At 33.4% G+C, this 17,578-nt stretch overlaps 1 protein-coding gene across 1 annotated transcript in view; it reads left to right on the forward strand.

Annotated features, from left to right (window-relative positions):
• Positions 1–17,578, forward strand: part of SPEF2 (sperm flagellar 2) — a 73,830-nt gene that overhangs the window by 11,395 nt on the left and 44,857 nt on the right. Inside the window, 15 exon segments of the mRNA XM_032441317.1 lie at positions 518–705; positions 2,340–2,508; positions 5,272–5,491; positions 5,977–6,107; positions 6,352–6,418; positions 8,133–8,206; positions 9,571–9,674; positions 10,527–10,775; positions 11,448–11,452; positions 12,570–12,678; positions 13,403–13,560; positions 14,568–14,734; positions 16,057–16,184; positions 16,282–16,420; positions 16,912–17,094. Of these exon segments, the coding sequence (XP_032297208.1) occupies positions 518–705; positions 2,340–2,508; positions 5,272–5,491; positions 5,977–6,107; positions 6,352–6,418; positions 8,133–8,206; positions 9,571–9,674; positions 10,527–10,775; positions 11,448–11,452; positions 12,570–12,678; positions 13,403–13,560; positions 14,568–14,734; positions 16,057–16,184; positions 16,282–16,420; positions 16,912–17,094 (2,091 nt within the window).

Raw genomic sequence — 17,578 nt, forward strand, 5'->3', positions numbered from 1 at the left:
AAGAAGTACCCTATCACAGGAATAACTGATAATTCTCAGTCAGGGCAAAAAATCTTTCTCAAAAGTCGAATGGTACCAATAATCTCAAATTATTTGCAGATCAGAATTTGTTAAGTTAAACTGCTTTTTACATGTTCTAAGTATTCTGCATGGTTTTCAGTGGAACTCAGCCTTTACAAATGCCTCTACATTGTTGTTCCTTAGGAAGAATAGACAGTATCATTTCATGTTTCTCTGTCCCCTAAGCATTGAATATGTTCTTAGTATAAGTCACGTAAGTAACATGATTCCTTTATTGCATCATGTTTTCCTAGCTAGAAAGCAAAATAATTTAGACTTACATAATGAACAGAAGTTTTAGATTTCACTGTATGTTAGTGTTTGCTGTCTCATGTCTGGTGATGTTCTGTTTTAATTTCTTACCTTAACTGAGAAAGTTTGTTTTCTTATCTATTGTGGTGCATTGCAGTTTGATTTCTTTTTGCAATCTCAAATATACTCTTTTAAAAAATTCTAGGCTCTTGCAAAACAAGAAAAAATTGATTGTGAAGAACAAATTGCCAAGGAAAGAGAGCTTCATGAGAAAATTGCCATTGAAAGAATTCAAGCTCGTTATAAAAAGCATTATTCTGTATGTTGGGAAGTGACTGACCAAATTGTTGATTTGTCAACAAAAGTAGGAGAATATCGACTATTGACAAACAAGTGAGTATGGTAGCTGTTAGGCAAAACAGGTGTTAGGTAGCTGTTAGACTTAATGATTCATGCTGGTTTAAGCACCGGTAATGTTTTAGTGGATACCCAGAAATCTTGAATGACAGCTTGAATTACTTAATGTGAGTAAATGATAATACTTAAATGATGATACTCCTTTCATGTGAAGATCCACTGATGTGTAAAACTGGGCAAACTAGTGCTAAAGCCCTAATTCCTTGTAAATTCAACTAACATGGATCCTTTGTGGGAATTCAGCAGGCCCTCATTTCCTATGACTCGTGGAGATACTGACTTTCTTTTACATGCAGAAATTCCTTTTTTTTTAAGTTTAAAATTGAGAAGTGCTCATCTCATTCTGAGTTGCTCTACTGGCTGAATGTTTACCCCTTGTAATATAAACAGAGTTAATTTTGTATTATACATCAGCCTGATTTGACTGTCTTAAAAGTAGCAGCTCAGTCCTACAAGCTGTGATTTCCTCTTCTGACATGCCCCAATGCTTCAGGTTTTCTGAGAAGATCCTAAAAAGGTAGCATGGCTGTGTTCCATGAGATGGAAGCTTTGGTTCTCAATTGATCTAGTTCTTTCATTAATATTCAGTGATTAGACTATGGGGTAAGGCCTACAGAATAAGAAAATGTGCCTAAAATTCAATACTTTTGGTGTAACTGTTTACTAAGTAATAAAACTGTAACCATATGAAATGTATATGTTTGTAGCTTTTGGAAATTATTGAAATACAGGCCCAGTAAGTACTTGAAATAGTCGCTCTAGACACCGTTTAGTGGCGATTTCCTTTTGTGACACAGTCATTATTCAGTCCAGTGAAGGCTAGTTGTCACATTTGCTTTTCATGTTTGCTTGCAGTAGAAAAGAGTATCTATAAATATCTGAAATATTTTTTCAAAATAAGTGCATTAAAATTATATCTGCATTTGCTGCCACCACATATAGGCCATTTAAAGCTGTAATACGCATCTATAGTAATTTCTTAAAAATAAAAGTAAAAATAATTTTAAAAATCTTGTTCTATTCAAAATAGAACATTTTGAGCAGTTGTCAAGTTTAAACAGTTATTTATAGGATTTAGCATCAAAAGATGTCAGTATCATGTTTGCATTTAGCAATAGCAATAATCATTTAATTACTTTTTACTACATGCAGTTTGTCTTGTTTCAGATGAATAATTTTTGTTTGCAATGGAAAAGAAAGATTTTATCTGTTGGTACAATTCTGAATAAATTTTTAGCTTCCAGGATAATAGAAAAGTATAGGTTTTTGGTGAGGGGAGGCTTTACCCCACAGAAGAGAACAGCATTTTGGAGCAGTTAACTTAGATGCAGCACAACTGCTACTGTACAGCTCTGCTAGCTACATGCTGTGTGCTGACACACTTAGGAAGATACTACTGTCATACAAATAAGCTGCCACAGTAGGTATTTTTATGGTTTCTCTTCTAAAAAGCTGTATCAATTACAGAAAGCATTATAAACCATACCTTGTTTAGTATATCCATATTTCATGATTGTTATAAACTTGGGTTCACTGTTCTCAGATGTCGATCTGCTTTTATTTTTGTTTTGGTATGCCTTCAGGATTGTTTCTTTGTTTGTTTTCTGCAGCAAAGTTCCATTAAAACTGATGCGTGATTGGAAGGAATTATTTTTCCATGGAAAATCAATATATGAAAAAGCCTCAATTAAAAATTTGCCAAGTGAACCAAGCCCAGAACAACTTACAGAATTGAATAAAATGGATCTATTAGATGAAAAAGATTATGGTGAATACAAGGTACATGAAACTGATTGGCCATAATGGAATATAATACACCTTGATTGTTCATAATTGTAAAAATTTTGTTGTATGTTACATTTTGTTCTTTCAGTAGTTTATGACATCAGAATTTGACATGCATTTTCTTTTCATTACAATTCTGGAAATATATGGCTATTCTGTATGTCAGTAGCAACAGAGAGCTGCTGCAATTTTAAAATTTAAATTTAAATTTAAAATTTAATGCTTACATATGAAATTAATTATATTTATCTACTGAGTGTGTAAGATAAACAAGGTAATTACTGTGCAATTAATTTTAGCTAACTGGAGTTTGAAAGTGTGGTTAATGCTACCACATTTGAAAATGTGAGGAGTAACAACCAGCAAAAACAAGTGAGAAGAAACATAGTGTCTATTATAAAAGCTGGTAGTCTTAATTCCAGTGATTTTGAATAAAAGTTTTTAATAGCAATTATTGGTTTGGGTGCTCTATTCTCAGATGGGAGCTTTTATAAAAATTAATTTTAAAGGGTAATATTTTGGTAGACCTTCTGCTAGGATACAAAGTACCTTAAAACGTTTCTTCAATTTTATGATAGTTTTTATAATTTCAGAATTGAAAGATGGTGAATAGTGTTCTTGTTGTAATTAAAAACTATTGTGCAGTATGTTTAAAATTACAATATTGCTCATGGTTTCCTTGAAAAGAAAAAGCAAGCAACCACAACACCAGTACTTTCAAAAAATCTGTTTAACAATAATACATATAAGTCATTGCAAATAACCTGTCTTTTGAAGTTTTGGGAAATAATAATCACAATACGTTCATATTCTTACCAACTCCCTGAACCAAACTGTACATTATTATAATATTATATTAATATTATATTATTGTGCAGTGAGTCTGAGTTTTTGTTGGGAGTTGTGGTAAATGCCTGATAGCTGAGTTATCTTTGGTGTCAATCTTAAAATATGTTTTCTTGATGAAGTACTTCTTCATACCATATTGACTCACATAATAAATTTCACGATCACTGTCTTTGGATGTGGAAAAAATGGGTGAATGGTTGGACTGGATGATCTTTGTCATGGTTTTGTAATGTTCCTGTCAATATTCCACTTCATAACATGTGTCCTTTCCAACCTTGGTGATTCTATGAAACACCACCCAAAATATCAAATAATTTCCAATATAAATATTTCCAATTATATCTCAAACACTTTGAGAGTGTTGACTAGGAATTATGTAACAGGTAACCTAGTTTAACTAAGTACAGGTATGGTCCAGCAGTCTTCTGGTTAAAGAAGAAAGGCGAGTTCTTCAAATAAGAAATTCGGAATTGATCTGTATTGCAGGTTAGATAGAATTTTTAAAAAATCTCTCTTTTCTCATAATTGTTAAGGAAAATAGTTCAGATACATCAAGGATTTGAACTTATTTAAAACTAATCTTTTCCACAACTTATTAAGTAATGCACCCTCTGAGATGTTTTAAGGAGGAGATATCTTACAACTCAGAAATATTTTTTTTTCTGGTTTTAACTGATTAAATATAGGTCGCATTTTCATTTAAAGTAATTTTAAGTTACCTGGTATTAGTTTACCTAATGCATATGTGTTCAAAGTAAACTCTGTTAGTAGAGTATATGCTATGGCAATATATAACTTATGATTACAAGGTCTGAAAATAATGCATATTCTACCTAGAACATGAATGTGTATAATACTGTATTTCAGTAGAACTTTGAAACTATATGTTGCTGTTCGTGGTAATTAAATATTTAATTTATAGAGTGATAGAATAGTTTAGATTGAAATGGATTTTGTGGTCATGCAGTTCAATTTCTTTGCTCAAAGTGGATCTGATTCCCGAATAGACTGTTCAGTGTCTTTTCCGGTCAGCTGTCAAATATTTCCAAGGATGAGGATGAGGCTCCCTGTGCAACATGTGCCTGTTCTTATCTACCCTCACTGTGAATTTTTTTCCTTTTTTTTCCTTTAAAGTTGAAATTCCTTTACTTCTACAGTTGACTTTGCCTCTCAACCCCTCATTATACACCCTAAATGAACAAAAAAGCCATAATCTAATTGGGATTATTAGTAACTCACGTATCTAGTGAACAGCTATTTACAGTTGTGCCATTTAAGAATAACTGAAACAGAACTAAACACTAAAAGATTCTAATTGTAGCATATACAGCACATGTCCTCCATAGCACTTTCCTACTGTTATAGGGTGCAATATTACAGTGGGAAAAGGTGTTAAATTTTTCTGACTACATCCTATTATTTAAGGTTCTTATGATTATGTCTTGTTGGGTATTGCTTTGTTATAATGTGTATTAGGTAGATAAATGTATTTTAACTCTCTGTATAAATTTTCAGAGATATGAGTGTGACACTGGGCAATAATATTGTCCAATCATTGGAGTGCTGAATGCTTGGATAGTGAATTTATATTCCAAAAATGCATCGCTGATTCATTCAGTTGTATTAGTGAGATGACTTTTTGTATTTATAGGATCCTAAAAAATGATACTAAACATCTTTAAAAATGATTGTAGGAGTATTTGTCTCTCAGCTAGGTCTTAGTGAATAGCAGTGAGAGCTTAATGATTATGACAATTATATCTCTTAATAAGGCTCTAATGTAAAAAATATTTTAATTTTAGTACTGTTCAGATTTGGTTACTATATGATTGTTTATATAATTGCATATATGTAGAAAGATGAAATACAGGATATATTCCCTAACTGTTTGATAATTTATTTATACAGAGTATGACAGGGGAATGGTGCCCAACTGGAGAGAACAAAGAAAATAAATGTCTTCTTAATAATAATATTTTGGGTCATGTGCTTCATAGACTGATGGAGATTTTCTATCCTTCAAAACCCAAATGTTTACTGCCTGTATTTCCTCCATTTCCTATCAAGGGATGTATTCTGGGAAAAGTTTTTAGTGGAAAAACTACCTGTGTAAAGTTTCTTGAAAAAGGTAGAGTTTATCTTTTAACTTAAAAGTCTTTAAAATGTTAAGTTGCTTTTAAAGTTGATTCTCACAATGAAGTTCCTTTTGGCGAATCCTTTCATTACTAATCCTTGAACCTCACATGCAATTGTGTTTTACTGAAGTTCTTTTCAAGTCATTCATTCATTATCTTTCAAAATAAGATTAAAAACAGCTGACCTCTCATGTAGTGTTGATATAATATTTCTTCTGCATTTCTTGAAATTTTAAAAATGCTTTTGAGTTCTCTGAAGATGTTTGTTATTGAAGAGTCTAGTAGATGTATGGAAGATTGTGAATGCAGTGGTTACAGAGAAGTGACAGTGGAAACAACTTAGACAAAAATCCAAACAGAAGGAATTGTGAATTCCTTGACATGTTGTAATGCTGTCCTCCAATTACTGATTTAATTTCATTAATAGTCTCTCTTTATGTATGCTCAGCTCAAAATATCTAATTTTTATGTGTATTAGTTTGCAATGTTCAGGTACTGTCTGTTGATACTCTGGTTCAGGAGGCCATCCAAGCTTTTCTTAATAATGAAATGAAAACTGAGCACACCTTGATTTCACAGGAAGCAGAGAGTTCTGCAGAACAAAGTAAGGTAAGCATTTTTGTTAATTTTGGCTTTGACTCTCACAGGGAAAAGAGAATGGTGTGTATAAGGAAAAAAAGTATATTGTTTCAATTTCTTACTCTTACTCAATTTCAGACTTAGAACTAAGGATTTTTTCTTAACAGACTTCAAGTTTCATCTTCAGTTGACAGATTTGTTTTCCTGTATTGTGTAGGGGTTTTTTGTTTGTTTGTTTGTTTTTTAATCTATTTATTTTCTTAACTGATAAAAGGATCAGAGGAACTTCTCAGAATCATCAATGGAATTTCCAACCGGAGTACTTACCAGTGGAACTAAAGGTATGTATGTGTGTGTGCAAATACAAATTTTAATTAAATCTCATATAATTCAATTCTTATTAAATTAAATTACAATCCCCCTTTCTCTTGTCTACTTGGAATAAAACATCTGTAACATCTGAGTTTTCAGAACAGTTTCTGTTATGAATTCTGTGTTTCTGCGCATTCGTAGTGTTTGGGAAAAGCAAGTGCAGACTGCTTCACACAGGAAGATGAGCCAGGAGGCGATGCCAATAATAAGTATGGCAGGGCCAACACTTCACCAGTAGAAAGTGAACATGTTGCCTAAAGGATCAGATCCAGAGACAGTGACCAGAGTAAGCATCAGTCTGATGGTAAATCTACTGATGCAGTAAATGGGAGGTTGAGTGAGAAAGTCAAATCAAGTGCTCACACGGTTGCTGTGCAGCTATAATGCATCACAGACAGTGTATAGGTTGAAAGCTTCATTTTGAAAGGAAGGTGAGGCAAGCTCTCTCTTTTTCTCACTTTACCTTTCTTTACAACAGCTTTTAACAACAAAGGAACTGAAATTGGGCTCAGCCAATAAATTCAAAATCATAGAGTGGCTGAGGGTGGAAGGAACCTCTGAAAGTCACCTAGATGAACACTTTTCAAGGAAGGTTCAGTATTTCATATTGCTCACTTAGGATTTAAACTCCTCCAAATATGGAAACTCCACAATCTAACTGGGTGACTCGTTCCAATTCCTATAACCCATACAGTTAATATTTTATCATTTAAATGGAATTCAACATGTTTCAGTTTGTTTCCATTGCCTCTTGTCCCTTTTTTTACATTGTATCACTGAGAAGATTGTGACTTCATCTTTACTTCCCTCTTTCAGATATTTACAAACATTGACAAGTTTCCATTCATGACTTCTTTCCCCAGTATGAATTATCCCAGCTCTCAGCCTCTTCTCGTGTATCAGATATTCCAACATCTCAATAATTGTTATGGCCTTTTTCTGGATCAGCCTCAATGTATCCAGGGCTTTCTTGCTCTGGGGAGACCAGAACTGGACACAAAATTCCAGATAAGGTCTCCCTGGAGCTGAGTACAGGGATGGTATGACCACCCAATGATGATGCTGTTCTTAATGTAGTCCAGGATGCTGCTGGCCTTCTTCACTGCAAAGATGTGTTTCTGGCTCAAAATGAGCTTGTCCTCAAAGCTTGCAAGACAATTGGTCTCCAGATTTCCCTGCTAGTCTCAAAGACTTGAAATTCCTGAAGGCAGGTTGTACTTGTAGAGACCAAGATAGAGAAGACATTAAGTATCTCTGTCCTGTGCTTTAGTCAGCAGCAGGCTTGTGTTTCCTCTAGTCTTCATTTTGCTGTAGAGATACCTATAAAGGTTCTGGTTTTGACCATATGCAAGAAAATGTCTTTTTCCCATGAGAGTACTGAAACAGATTGTGTTCAGTGATAATAATTTCTATCACTAGAGGTTTTTGAAACTGGTAAAGACTTGAGAAATGTATTCTGACATTTCAGCTGATGCTGCTTTAACTGTAAAGTTGAACAGATTTCTGAAGGCTGCTTGCAACTTGAATATTTCAGTGATCATATGATACTAATAATTGCAAATATCTTCTGTCTTAATTTGGTCAGAGGGCAATAATAAAACGTAGTTTTATTATTTAGCTATAGTAAGAAATACTACATATTTAGAATTGTTGAATGTTGAAATGTTGAAATGTTTATTTTAGGTAATCATCCTGTCAAAAAGCATCCATATGATCAGGAAATTGTATCAGACCACAAAGCGAATGACATATCCATGGTTTGTAGTTCATTTTAACTACTACAATAATGAGATACATTATTTAGATTCTTATCATTAAACAACAGAATGGTGATACTCTGTCACTGTTTTGCCTTTATTTATTGACCTTACTGCAAGCATTTTCTGTGTGAAAATATATGTGCAGCTAGAGTTGTATGTCAGTGTCATCCTGTTTACTCTCACATTAATGTAAGATAAGGTACTTTCTGTATAATTTCTGACTTACCTGAAATGTGATCTGAAAGTTGCTGGTGCCACACAAGTAATTCACCCCATCACAAGGTTTCTTTACTTTCAAAAATAATTAATTCTGCAGTTCTCTGACTTTATTTTTCTTGTTGAAAGGTACTTAAGAACAACTAATATTGCTATATAAACACTGATGTTAAATGTTGCTAAAGAAAACTTCAAGCATTTTCTTAAGCCATCAGAAATCAAACAAGGTTTAGAGTAGTGAAAGTCAGAGTAACATTAGGAGAAAGGCACTTAATTTTTTTATATTTTGGTTTTCATTATCTTTTGTTTTTCAATTTTATTTCTGTCTTTTTTTTTTTTTTTTTTTTTTTTTTCCTTTTAATGTATGATGGCATTCAATTCAACTTTCAGTTGAATGTGAGGCCTCTTTAGGATCAGCTAAAACTATTTCTAGTAGATAGATCATACAATAAACATTAAATATGAATAAGTAACATAATCAAGACTAAATATAATCAAGGAATGCAGGAGTAAAATCTGTAGGTTACTCAGAAAGTAATGCCTCCTTTTATTTCCGTAGAAACTGTAATGGATACAAAGAAAGCAATAACACTAACTGGTAGAGTAAGTTCTCAACAACTGAACACTATTTCTAAGAACAGACACGAACATTAGGTATACATTTTCATCAGCAGTGAACAAGAGCCTGTATGCTATGCTCAGAAAAATCTGCACCAGTTAAGATGACCCACTGTCACTGTTGCCATGGCTGAAATACCCATCCACTACCATGCTGTGCTCATGTACACTGTTTGGTCTCTATACATTTTTAGAAAGCATCAGTGAATGTCAACGAGTGCCATTTTTGATGTGTGGAGGAGTTCAATTTGCTTCATATGTCTTTCCTTCCATGTCAAGGCACCATTTTATCAGTCTGCCCCTTTGCTGCCATATGGCAACAAAATGTAATGGAATGCTGGTGAGAAGGTTTGAACTTTATTGCTATACCACGACTATCTGCCTCTGGTGTCATGGACTGACACAGCAAAATAGGAAGCATTACTTTCAGAGCAACAATAATATAATCACAGTCATTTGAACTGTGAGTGTTGTCAAATCCTGAGCTTTTTGTTCTTACGTGTTCTTTCAATTGCATTCTTCCACAGCTATCTGTACGTGCCCAGCTTGGTGCTGCATCACAGGAATTATTGAAGAAAGGAAAAAGTATTCCTGATGAATTACTAGTTGACATCCTATTGGAAGCCATTAAGTATGAAATTATGTAGCTTTTTTCCCCTCAGTTATTTAGAATGTAATGATCTATTTTTTAGGGCCAGATTCAGCCTTTTCTCTTTAGTCAGTCCATTACTAGAAAACTAGAGTGTGCTACCAGGAAAGTGGGACTGATTGGTGGTTTTAAAGTGGTAGAATCCAGCCCTTAATTTTGCAGGCATTACTGTATGCCATTGGCAGCAAGTAAAAAAAGCAAGCAACTATCACGCAGTCATTAGATGTAGTGTCTATACTGTATAATGTCTAGATTTTGTTTATCAGTTTTCAGCTATTCAGGATGTGCTAGTATTTTTTCTTCTAGGTTTAATGTGAGATACATTATCTAAACATTCATATTTCAGCAGTTAAGTTACTTGTTTTTTGTCTCCTCTTGTACGACAGAAAATTATCTCAAACATTCTCATATGCAATTAGCTTTTAAGTTCCCACATGAATGCCATTTAAGTTATATTTACTCCCATTTGTACTTTAATGTTATAAAACAGTTTTTACTACTTGTTTTTCCAGTGCAGAAGTTGGCGCTTCATGAAAACAATGACATTATGTCTCTAATCACAGTACAGCTACAGCTCTATAGAGAATGCTGTTGAAAACTTTGCCAAGAAGCATTGTTTTGTTTACCATTTTTTGTTCATTTTAGTGCAATTTTTCTGCTATAATGTCCATTTTTCACTATTTTGATCATGATGCTGTCTGTGATATTCTGTGCTCATCAGGATATCTCATATACTGAATTTAGACTAAAAGACTACTAGGACAAGCTCTTCCTTAGGTGCTAATCTTATGCTATCAGTTTTCACTGCAAATGGCATTTTTCATTTACTTTCAGCCAAACACCACCAGAGAAGGGGTGGATTCTGGATGGATTTCCAATGACAATTAATCAGGCAAGGCTATTTGAAAAAGCCTATACAGGGATTGATCCAGATGAAACAGAAGCAGAATGTGTGAACAGCAGAAAGCTCTTACTTGTAGAACCTAGTACCCCCCAGAAGCCTCTTGTTGCCTTACCTGCATTTGATGTTTCTGTACTATTGGATATTTCAGACACTACAGCACTGAAACGTGTGGCTAGTTTGTGTAAGTATCTACATTTAAACAAATGACACGCACATTTTAAGGAAAGGGGAATATGAAGATTGTTAAAAACATCATAATTTCTGAATTGTGAGTACTTTGCAATATGGTAGCAATCTTCATATTTTAATTTTAAATACCACTATTTGTACTTTTTATAATTATTAAGTTAGAATTTGGTTTTTTTACTCTTCTTTTATTTGTAAGACCTTTTTTAAGTTTGTTCACTTGTCTAAAGATATGTGACTGAATATAAGTAACACATTAATCCCAAGCATTATTTCAGGTTTTACTTGTACTTAACAATTTTAACCTTACATTTGAGCAAAATGACATTATTTTGCCATTTCTTTATATCTCACATTCTCTCACCCATCAGTTTTGCAATATCATCTTGAATGCTTCCAAGTTATTCTGAACACTTACATTTGTTTTAGTCAGATTATAAGTGTGCAAATGCATGTGTGTTTGTGGGTTGTTTTTTTGTCCTGAAATTTTGCTGAAACTAAGGTAGCACAGTGGCTAGTGTTAGCTATCATATAGAGCAACAGTTAGCTTAACTTACAGCAGCTACAGAAATATCTAAATTTCAGATGTCCAAATATCCAAATTCCAAATGAGCATGTCCAAGTACTGTTTCTCTCCAGGGGATACATTTGGAAAGAGATAAAAGGAAGTGTAAGTAAAGGGATGTGCTAACTTTTAAATTGCTGAGATATGCCAACATTCATTCCCCACTGATTACTGCCTTTGTCTTGTCTTAGTCAATGAACAACCAAAAATAGTTTATTTTGGTCAAAAATGGCAAAAGCAACATAGGCTTTTTGAAAGCTGTTTTATTTCCAGACTACTTATTTTTCATTGCAACCATTCATCTTGGCAAAATACAAGTTGTTTTCACAAATATTTCCCATATTGCCCAGATTATAAGGAGGTTATTCTTCACTGTTTTCGCTGCAGCACTTACATAGTACATGGCTTGAATGGAACATTGTTTATGTTTAGCTTTTATGTGTTGGTAGAAATGAGAATGATGCAGAATTGTTGGAGGTTTTGCTAACTATGCCATCGTCATATACACTGGCACTAATATTCATGTTAATTTTAAGACCTTTTGTTCTAAAACCCTTTGAAGATGTGATAATATGTGAGTACTAGTCTCAGGAATCAAAAAAAGATATTGTTTCTTAAGATATATTGTGGTCATAGAAAGAGTCATAGGAACAACAACAACAACAACAAAGACACCAAACAAAACTAACAAACAAAAGAAAACCAGAAAGCTATAAAAATTTGCTTATTTCTAATAAATTGAAGTGGTTTTTCAGTCTTGAGGAGCCTCTGAGTTAGAGGATACTTTGTCTTCAGATACATTAGTATATCTATCCATTCCTATTTTGGAAAGGAGTAGTTACTTCAAAGAAGATTCAGGTTAGACTGAAAAAAAAAAAAAAATAGAAACACCTTTAAACTGTAAGAATATATATGACTGAAATAATCCACCCATCACATCTCTACAACTACACCTTTCTATGACTACAAAGTATAACTCGGGAAATGTAGTTTTATAGTTGACTTTGCATTGAAACAGAAGTCTCCATGTCCTTAACCAGCTCTATTTAGTATTTCTCTGATTTATTTCTGTCCTTCCCATTCTTTGGGGAAGCTTTTCAATTTTTAAAGGAAGAGATGTAACATCAAGAAAATGTAGAAACTTTATTTTAAAGTAGTTATCTTATTTTGGTCCAGTAGCTTCCTTTTCAACATATGCTCATATATGCTGTTTTCCACACAGCAGATAAATCAAAGCCCTCTCAAACTGAACAGGAGGACAACAGTCAAAATTCAGATGTTAAAATCGTAGAAGAGAAGACTGACTTAGCAAGAGACGACGTGTTGCACAGGTATGTTATATTAAGTACAAAAACATTACTTCAGCCACATAGTTATGCATGTAATTAATCTGAAGCTCATACGTGATCTATGATTGCACAACCCTTATGTTAAGATTTTACTTAAGAATTTATCTGACTGGAGTACTAAGAGGTCTTAGATTTTTGGGTACTGTGTAGATAATTCTAGAAGTTACGAATTCTTATGTTTTCCCTTTCCAAGGTATTTTTTCAAGGAGAACTTCTTTTCCTTGTATGAATTGAAAAAATTATATATATATATATATGCATATATATGCATGTGTATGTGTGTGCTTCAGAGAAGCTGTTGTAGTTTTCAGTATTCTATCATCAGATTTTTTTAAAAAAATATAATACTATTATTTAAATTTTATGTGTAGAGGAAAATCAAGAGCAGCAACTTTAGCTTTTAAATATTTGATAATATTAACTAGTTTAGACTATTATATTATTGGTTATGATTATTTTAGTTGTAATGCAAGAAAACATAGGCTTAACTTGTGATAAGAAAGACTAAGAACTATTTTCTTAATCTGAGTGTGTTTATATGGTTGGAAATTTGAACATCTCCAAAAGTACTGCCTGGATTTGCTTTGGTACTGGGTTAGATATTGTGGTCTTTGCTTTGTTCATTATTTTTGGGAAAATATTTTATTTTCCTGTAGTTATTTCAGTAGTTGTTTTTTAAAGTTATATATCAATATGATTTTTGCAGAATTTCAAGCTTCCTAGACACATGGCCAAAATTAGAGAACTGGTTTTCAGTCCATCAAAATACTCTAGTGAAGGTCAATGCAGAGACAGAAGAAAGTGTTGTGTGCAAAACTGTAAAGGAAATTCTGATCAAAGAAATTGTCAAAAACCAGAATAGAAGTAAGTTTTTCCTCTCCTACTTTTTACAGTTCATTAAGAAAATACTTTGATATTTATGGATAGTACTAATACTTAAAATATAAAACTATGTGGGAAAACTAGCTATATTCACCACATCTACGAGAGTGGAATTTTGAAACTTTCTGTCATGTTTTTACATTTCCACTGGATATGGACCCATTTCACATAGCTACAAAGATAATTTGAGAAAAGATTTAAAAATATTTAGAATAATCTGTCAGTTGGATATGTTTGAATTCACTAAAGAATTACTAAATCTAGTCCTTTCTTCCAGATTTAAATATTACAGCTAGCATCAACACTGTGTGGGATAGCATGACAGAATGGGAAGGATAATTTGACATTATAAACATATATTCATTTATCAGAAATGTAAAAGCATGGATAATTCATCTTAATCCATGCAATTAACATAGCTACATATAACTCCATACTATAGAGTTGTTTAAAAAGAAGGGAGAAAGATGAATTCCAAAGAAAAAGTTGCATCAAGTAAAGCAGGATTTGGTTTTTAGTAACTATTTTCTTCAGTTTATTAGATGAAAGACTTGATGTGGCCTTCACCACATTGTTCTTTCTCAAGTCTCACACAGAAACCATTAGTACTTACAACTGTTCATTAATTAAGTAGAGTCCTTGAAATCATATTAGTTTTAATGAATTTCAGAACTGTATCAATACTGCTGACCTTGCTTTACCTGGCAAAGAATTTTTTGTATAATCATACTAAATCACCATATCACTGTTTCTTTCATGGAAATGGTTTTGGAAACAATAGCAGTCCTGAAAAATACAATCTAATTGAAACAGATTTCTAATAACTATGGCATCACATATTTGATCAGCATATTTTCTAATAAACAATAACAATGAGATTCTGAGTTGGTTATGTTAGTTTGAATTTGTCAGATTAGCATACATGTCTATTTCTGTTGACTGATACTTAAAATATGTATGGAGGTACTAACTCCATGTTCATACCCAAGAGTCTGAACAAGAAGAATCACCAGCAGAAAAGGCTTTGCCAGATACACCTCAAGATCTGCTTACTTCTATTTCTGAGACACCACTGCTTACTTCTATTTCTGAGACACCACCGCTCATTAAGCCAGGAACAGATGAATGGATTTATGTAGATGAGCCACTTCCCAAGGTACATTAATTCATGATTTGAAGTCTTAGATATCAAAGTATATATTTACCTTTGTGTTTTGTGCATATTCTACCTAAACTTTTTTTCTCTGGACATTTTTTTCTTACAGTCAGGTCATGACCCATCTACTCAGGTTCTTGTCTTTGGCAATGGCTGGGCACTGGTCCTGGAGAAAGAATGGATGTTAGAGGATACCTTGCTCTAACACTCTCCAGGAGATCTTTTTATCTCCTAGTAAAGTGAAATTTATGAGTTTCCTGAGATAAGTTTATATGTACATCTTTGTATTTTTTTCCATAATTGTCTATTTTCTTTTTTAGGAAGCAGTTTACTTCATAGTCGTCATAATATAGCCTGTAAAATTACACTTTTTACGAAGAGAAAAGAAATAACACTTTGCTTTAAACCTATTTACTTGGTTCACTGGATGAGCCTAAGTTCCTGTATTCTGTGATTCAGTGAATAATAATTCTGTATTCATCCTGTGAGGATATTGGTGATGTTAGAGGCATCTATCACCTACCCCTTCTTCATTTTGCCTCAGTGTTGCTTTTCAAATCAAGACACAATGTTAACTCTACTCATGCAGAAATTCAATATATTCAGTCATGACTTTTATCTTTTGGTCTATCCATTTTTTTACTAATTCTGTTTTGTTGTGGTTTTTTGTTTGTTTGTTTTTGTTGTTTTTTGTTTTGTTTTGTTTTGTTTTGGATGGGGAGATGGCAGTGCATGCAGTAACTGAGATAAACATTGAAAGCATTCTTAATGATTCTTTGTATTCTGTATTTCTGCTCCTTATGCTTACCAGTTTTGACTTTATGACTACAGTAAACTGGCATATGCTGTGGATCTCTTTCTGAGTAATTGAAGTTGGCAGCTATAGTGGTTGGGTTTCCTTTTGTCATGCACTTGTTTGGTGTTGTTTGACAGGCAGTAAAATGTTGCTTTTGAAACACTCAACAGTCACTTTTAATTTTTACTGGTTTAAACAGTCGTGTACTGCCTAATAACTTTCTGAATTTATGAGTGTATCAAAAAACACAGATATCAGCAGTATTTGGGGGGAATTTCCTCTTCATTTTGAATACTGGCACATTTTTTTTAAAGAGATGCACAGAGTAATTTTGTTGGTACAGTATATAATTAGTTGATGATGATTCTAAAACAAAATAAATACACAATGAAAGAAGTCAGTCCTGTGGTATCATGAAATAATCTGGTATTAGCTAATGATGCATCCAAATGAATTGCCTAGAAATGTATTAGTTTTCATGGTTTTTTGTGTTTGTTTGTTTGTTTGTTTGTTTTAATATTCACAGGAGGTACCTGATTTTTTAGTACCTTATTGGGAAATGGTAGAAAATGTGTATGTGAATACTATCAAAACTGTACTCAGATGTCTAAGGGATGAACGGTACTCTTTGATATATTACTTAGCAGATATCAGGTGAGTGGAAATAGCCTAGTATTTCAGTATTCATACTTTATATTTTTCCTCTGCCATTCTATCTGTTTTGTAACTTCATTTTTACCATAATTTACAGAAAAAATTTCCAAGATTATTTACAGCGTCCAGATCTTAAGCAGGAGTTTGTATCCCAGTGGCAATCAGATTTTAATTCAATTTCTGACGAACTGCGAGAAGATGAGGAAACAAAAGCAGAGCTACATCAAAGATTAACTGTAAGTAAATCAAAGAAGAAACAATAGGACATCTCAAGCACTATCCTTGTTAAAACAAACATGGAATGGAACCTTGTAAATAGAATAATGTTTAAACTATGACTTAATTTCTCAGAATTGTTTGTATTGCACATCTTCTTTCTTCTTATATTTGCATTAGTTATCAAACCATTTAAGTGGAAAGTTGCTAGTCCTGTTATGAGCTTAGCTATTTGTGTTCTAATTCTATGTCTTGCTTAGATACCTCTCTGCCTGGGGAAAGCAATGCAGCCTAGCTCTGTCCTCTATATTTATGGTAGACCTTCTGTCATCTCTCTGTAATCATATAAGTCTTGAACAAGGCTTAGACATTTATAACAATTTAGAAAAACAACACCTACAATAAACGAGTGTGTTTCTCATTCACAGGCAAAAATATAGATTTTAATAGGAAAAAAAATGTATTTACAGTTTTTTCATGGTTATTTCTCATATTTTATTTTGTATTTTAGGACTTAAGAGATCGTCTCTGGGATATCTGTGATAAAAGAAGGGAAGAAGCAGAGCAGGAACGTACTGATATCATGAATGATGGCTGGTTGCGAGATCATAGGGGGATTGCAATAAACCATTTTTTTACACTTATGCAGGTATGGCGCAGAGCTCTTCTGTGGAGTCTGCAATGGACAAGACAATGAATTAGATTGGGAAGACAGTAAGCCTCAGAGGAGTTTCATGTGTTTGTCTCTGAATATGTTAGGAATCCAGAATTAGATGAGCAAATGCTTGTGCTGCTTCTTACTTTACCTAGAATGCCTAGAGACATTTAGTCTAAAGACCAGGAGTAGATGGTATTCCCTTTGTTTCACAGGCAGAAAACTTTAAGAAAAAAATAATTGCAGTGTTACACTGTCATGCATTTTTAATCTGCAATGCCTGGTGCTGCTTTTTCAGTTTTATCAGTCCAGTGAATTTTTTGAGTTTTGTATCAGTGATGTTAGAAGTGTTTGTACTTCTGTAGTCATATCTACATCAGCTCTTTTTTATGGATTACAAAATTTACTGCTGTTGTGGACATGCTGTTGTGTGCCCCGGTGGCACAAGTGGTAGGAATGCCTCATTGCAACACCGGACATTGTGGGTTCGAATCCCCCCTGTGGCGCAAGTGGTAGAAGTGCC

Source organism: Coturnix japonica, chromosome Z (genome assembly GCF_001577835.2).
Source record: "Coturnix japonica isolate 7356 chromosome Z, Coturnix japonica 2.1, whole genome shotgun sequence".
Taxonomy (NCBI): Eukaryota; Metazoa; Chordata; class Aves; order Galliformes; family Phasianidae; genus Coturnix; species Coturnix japonica.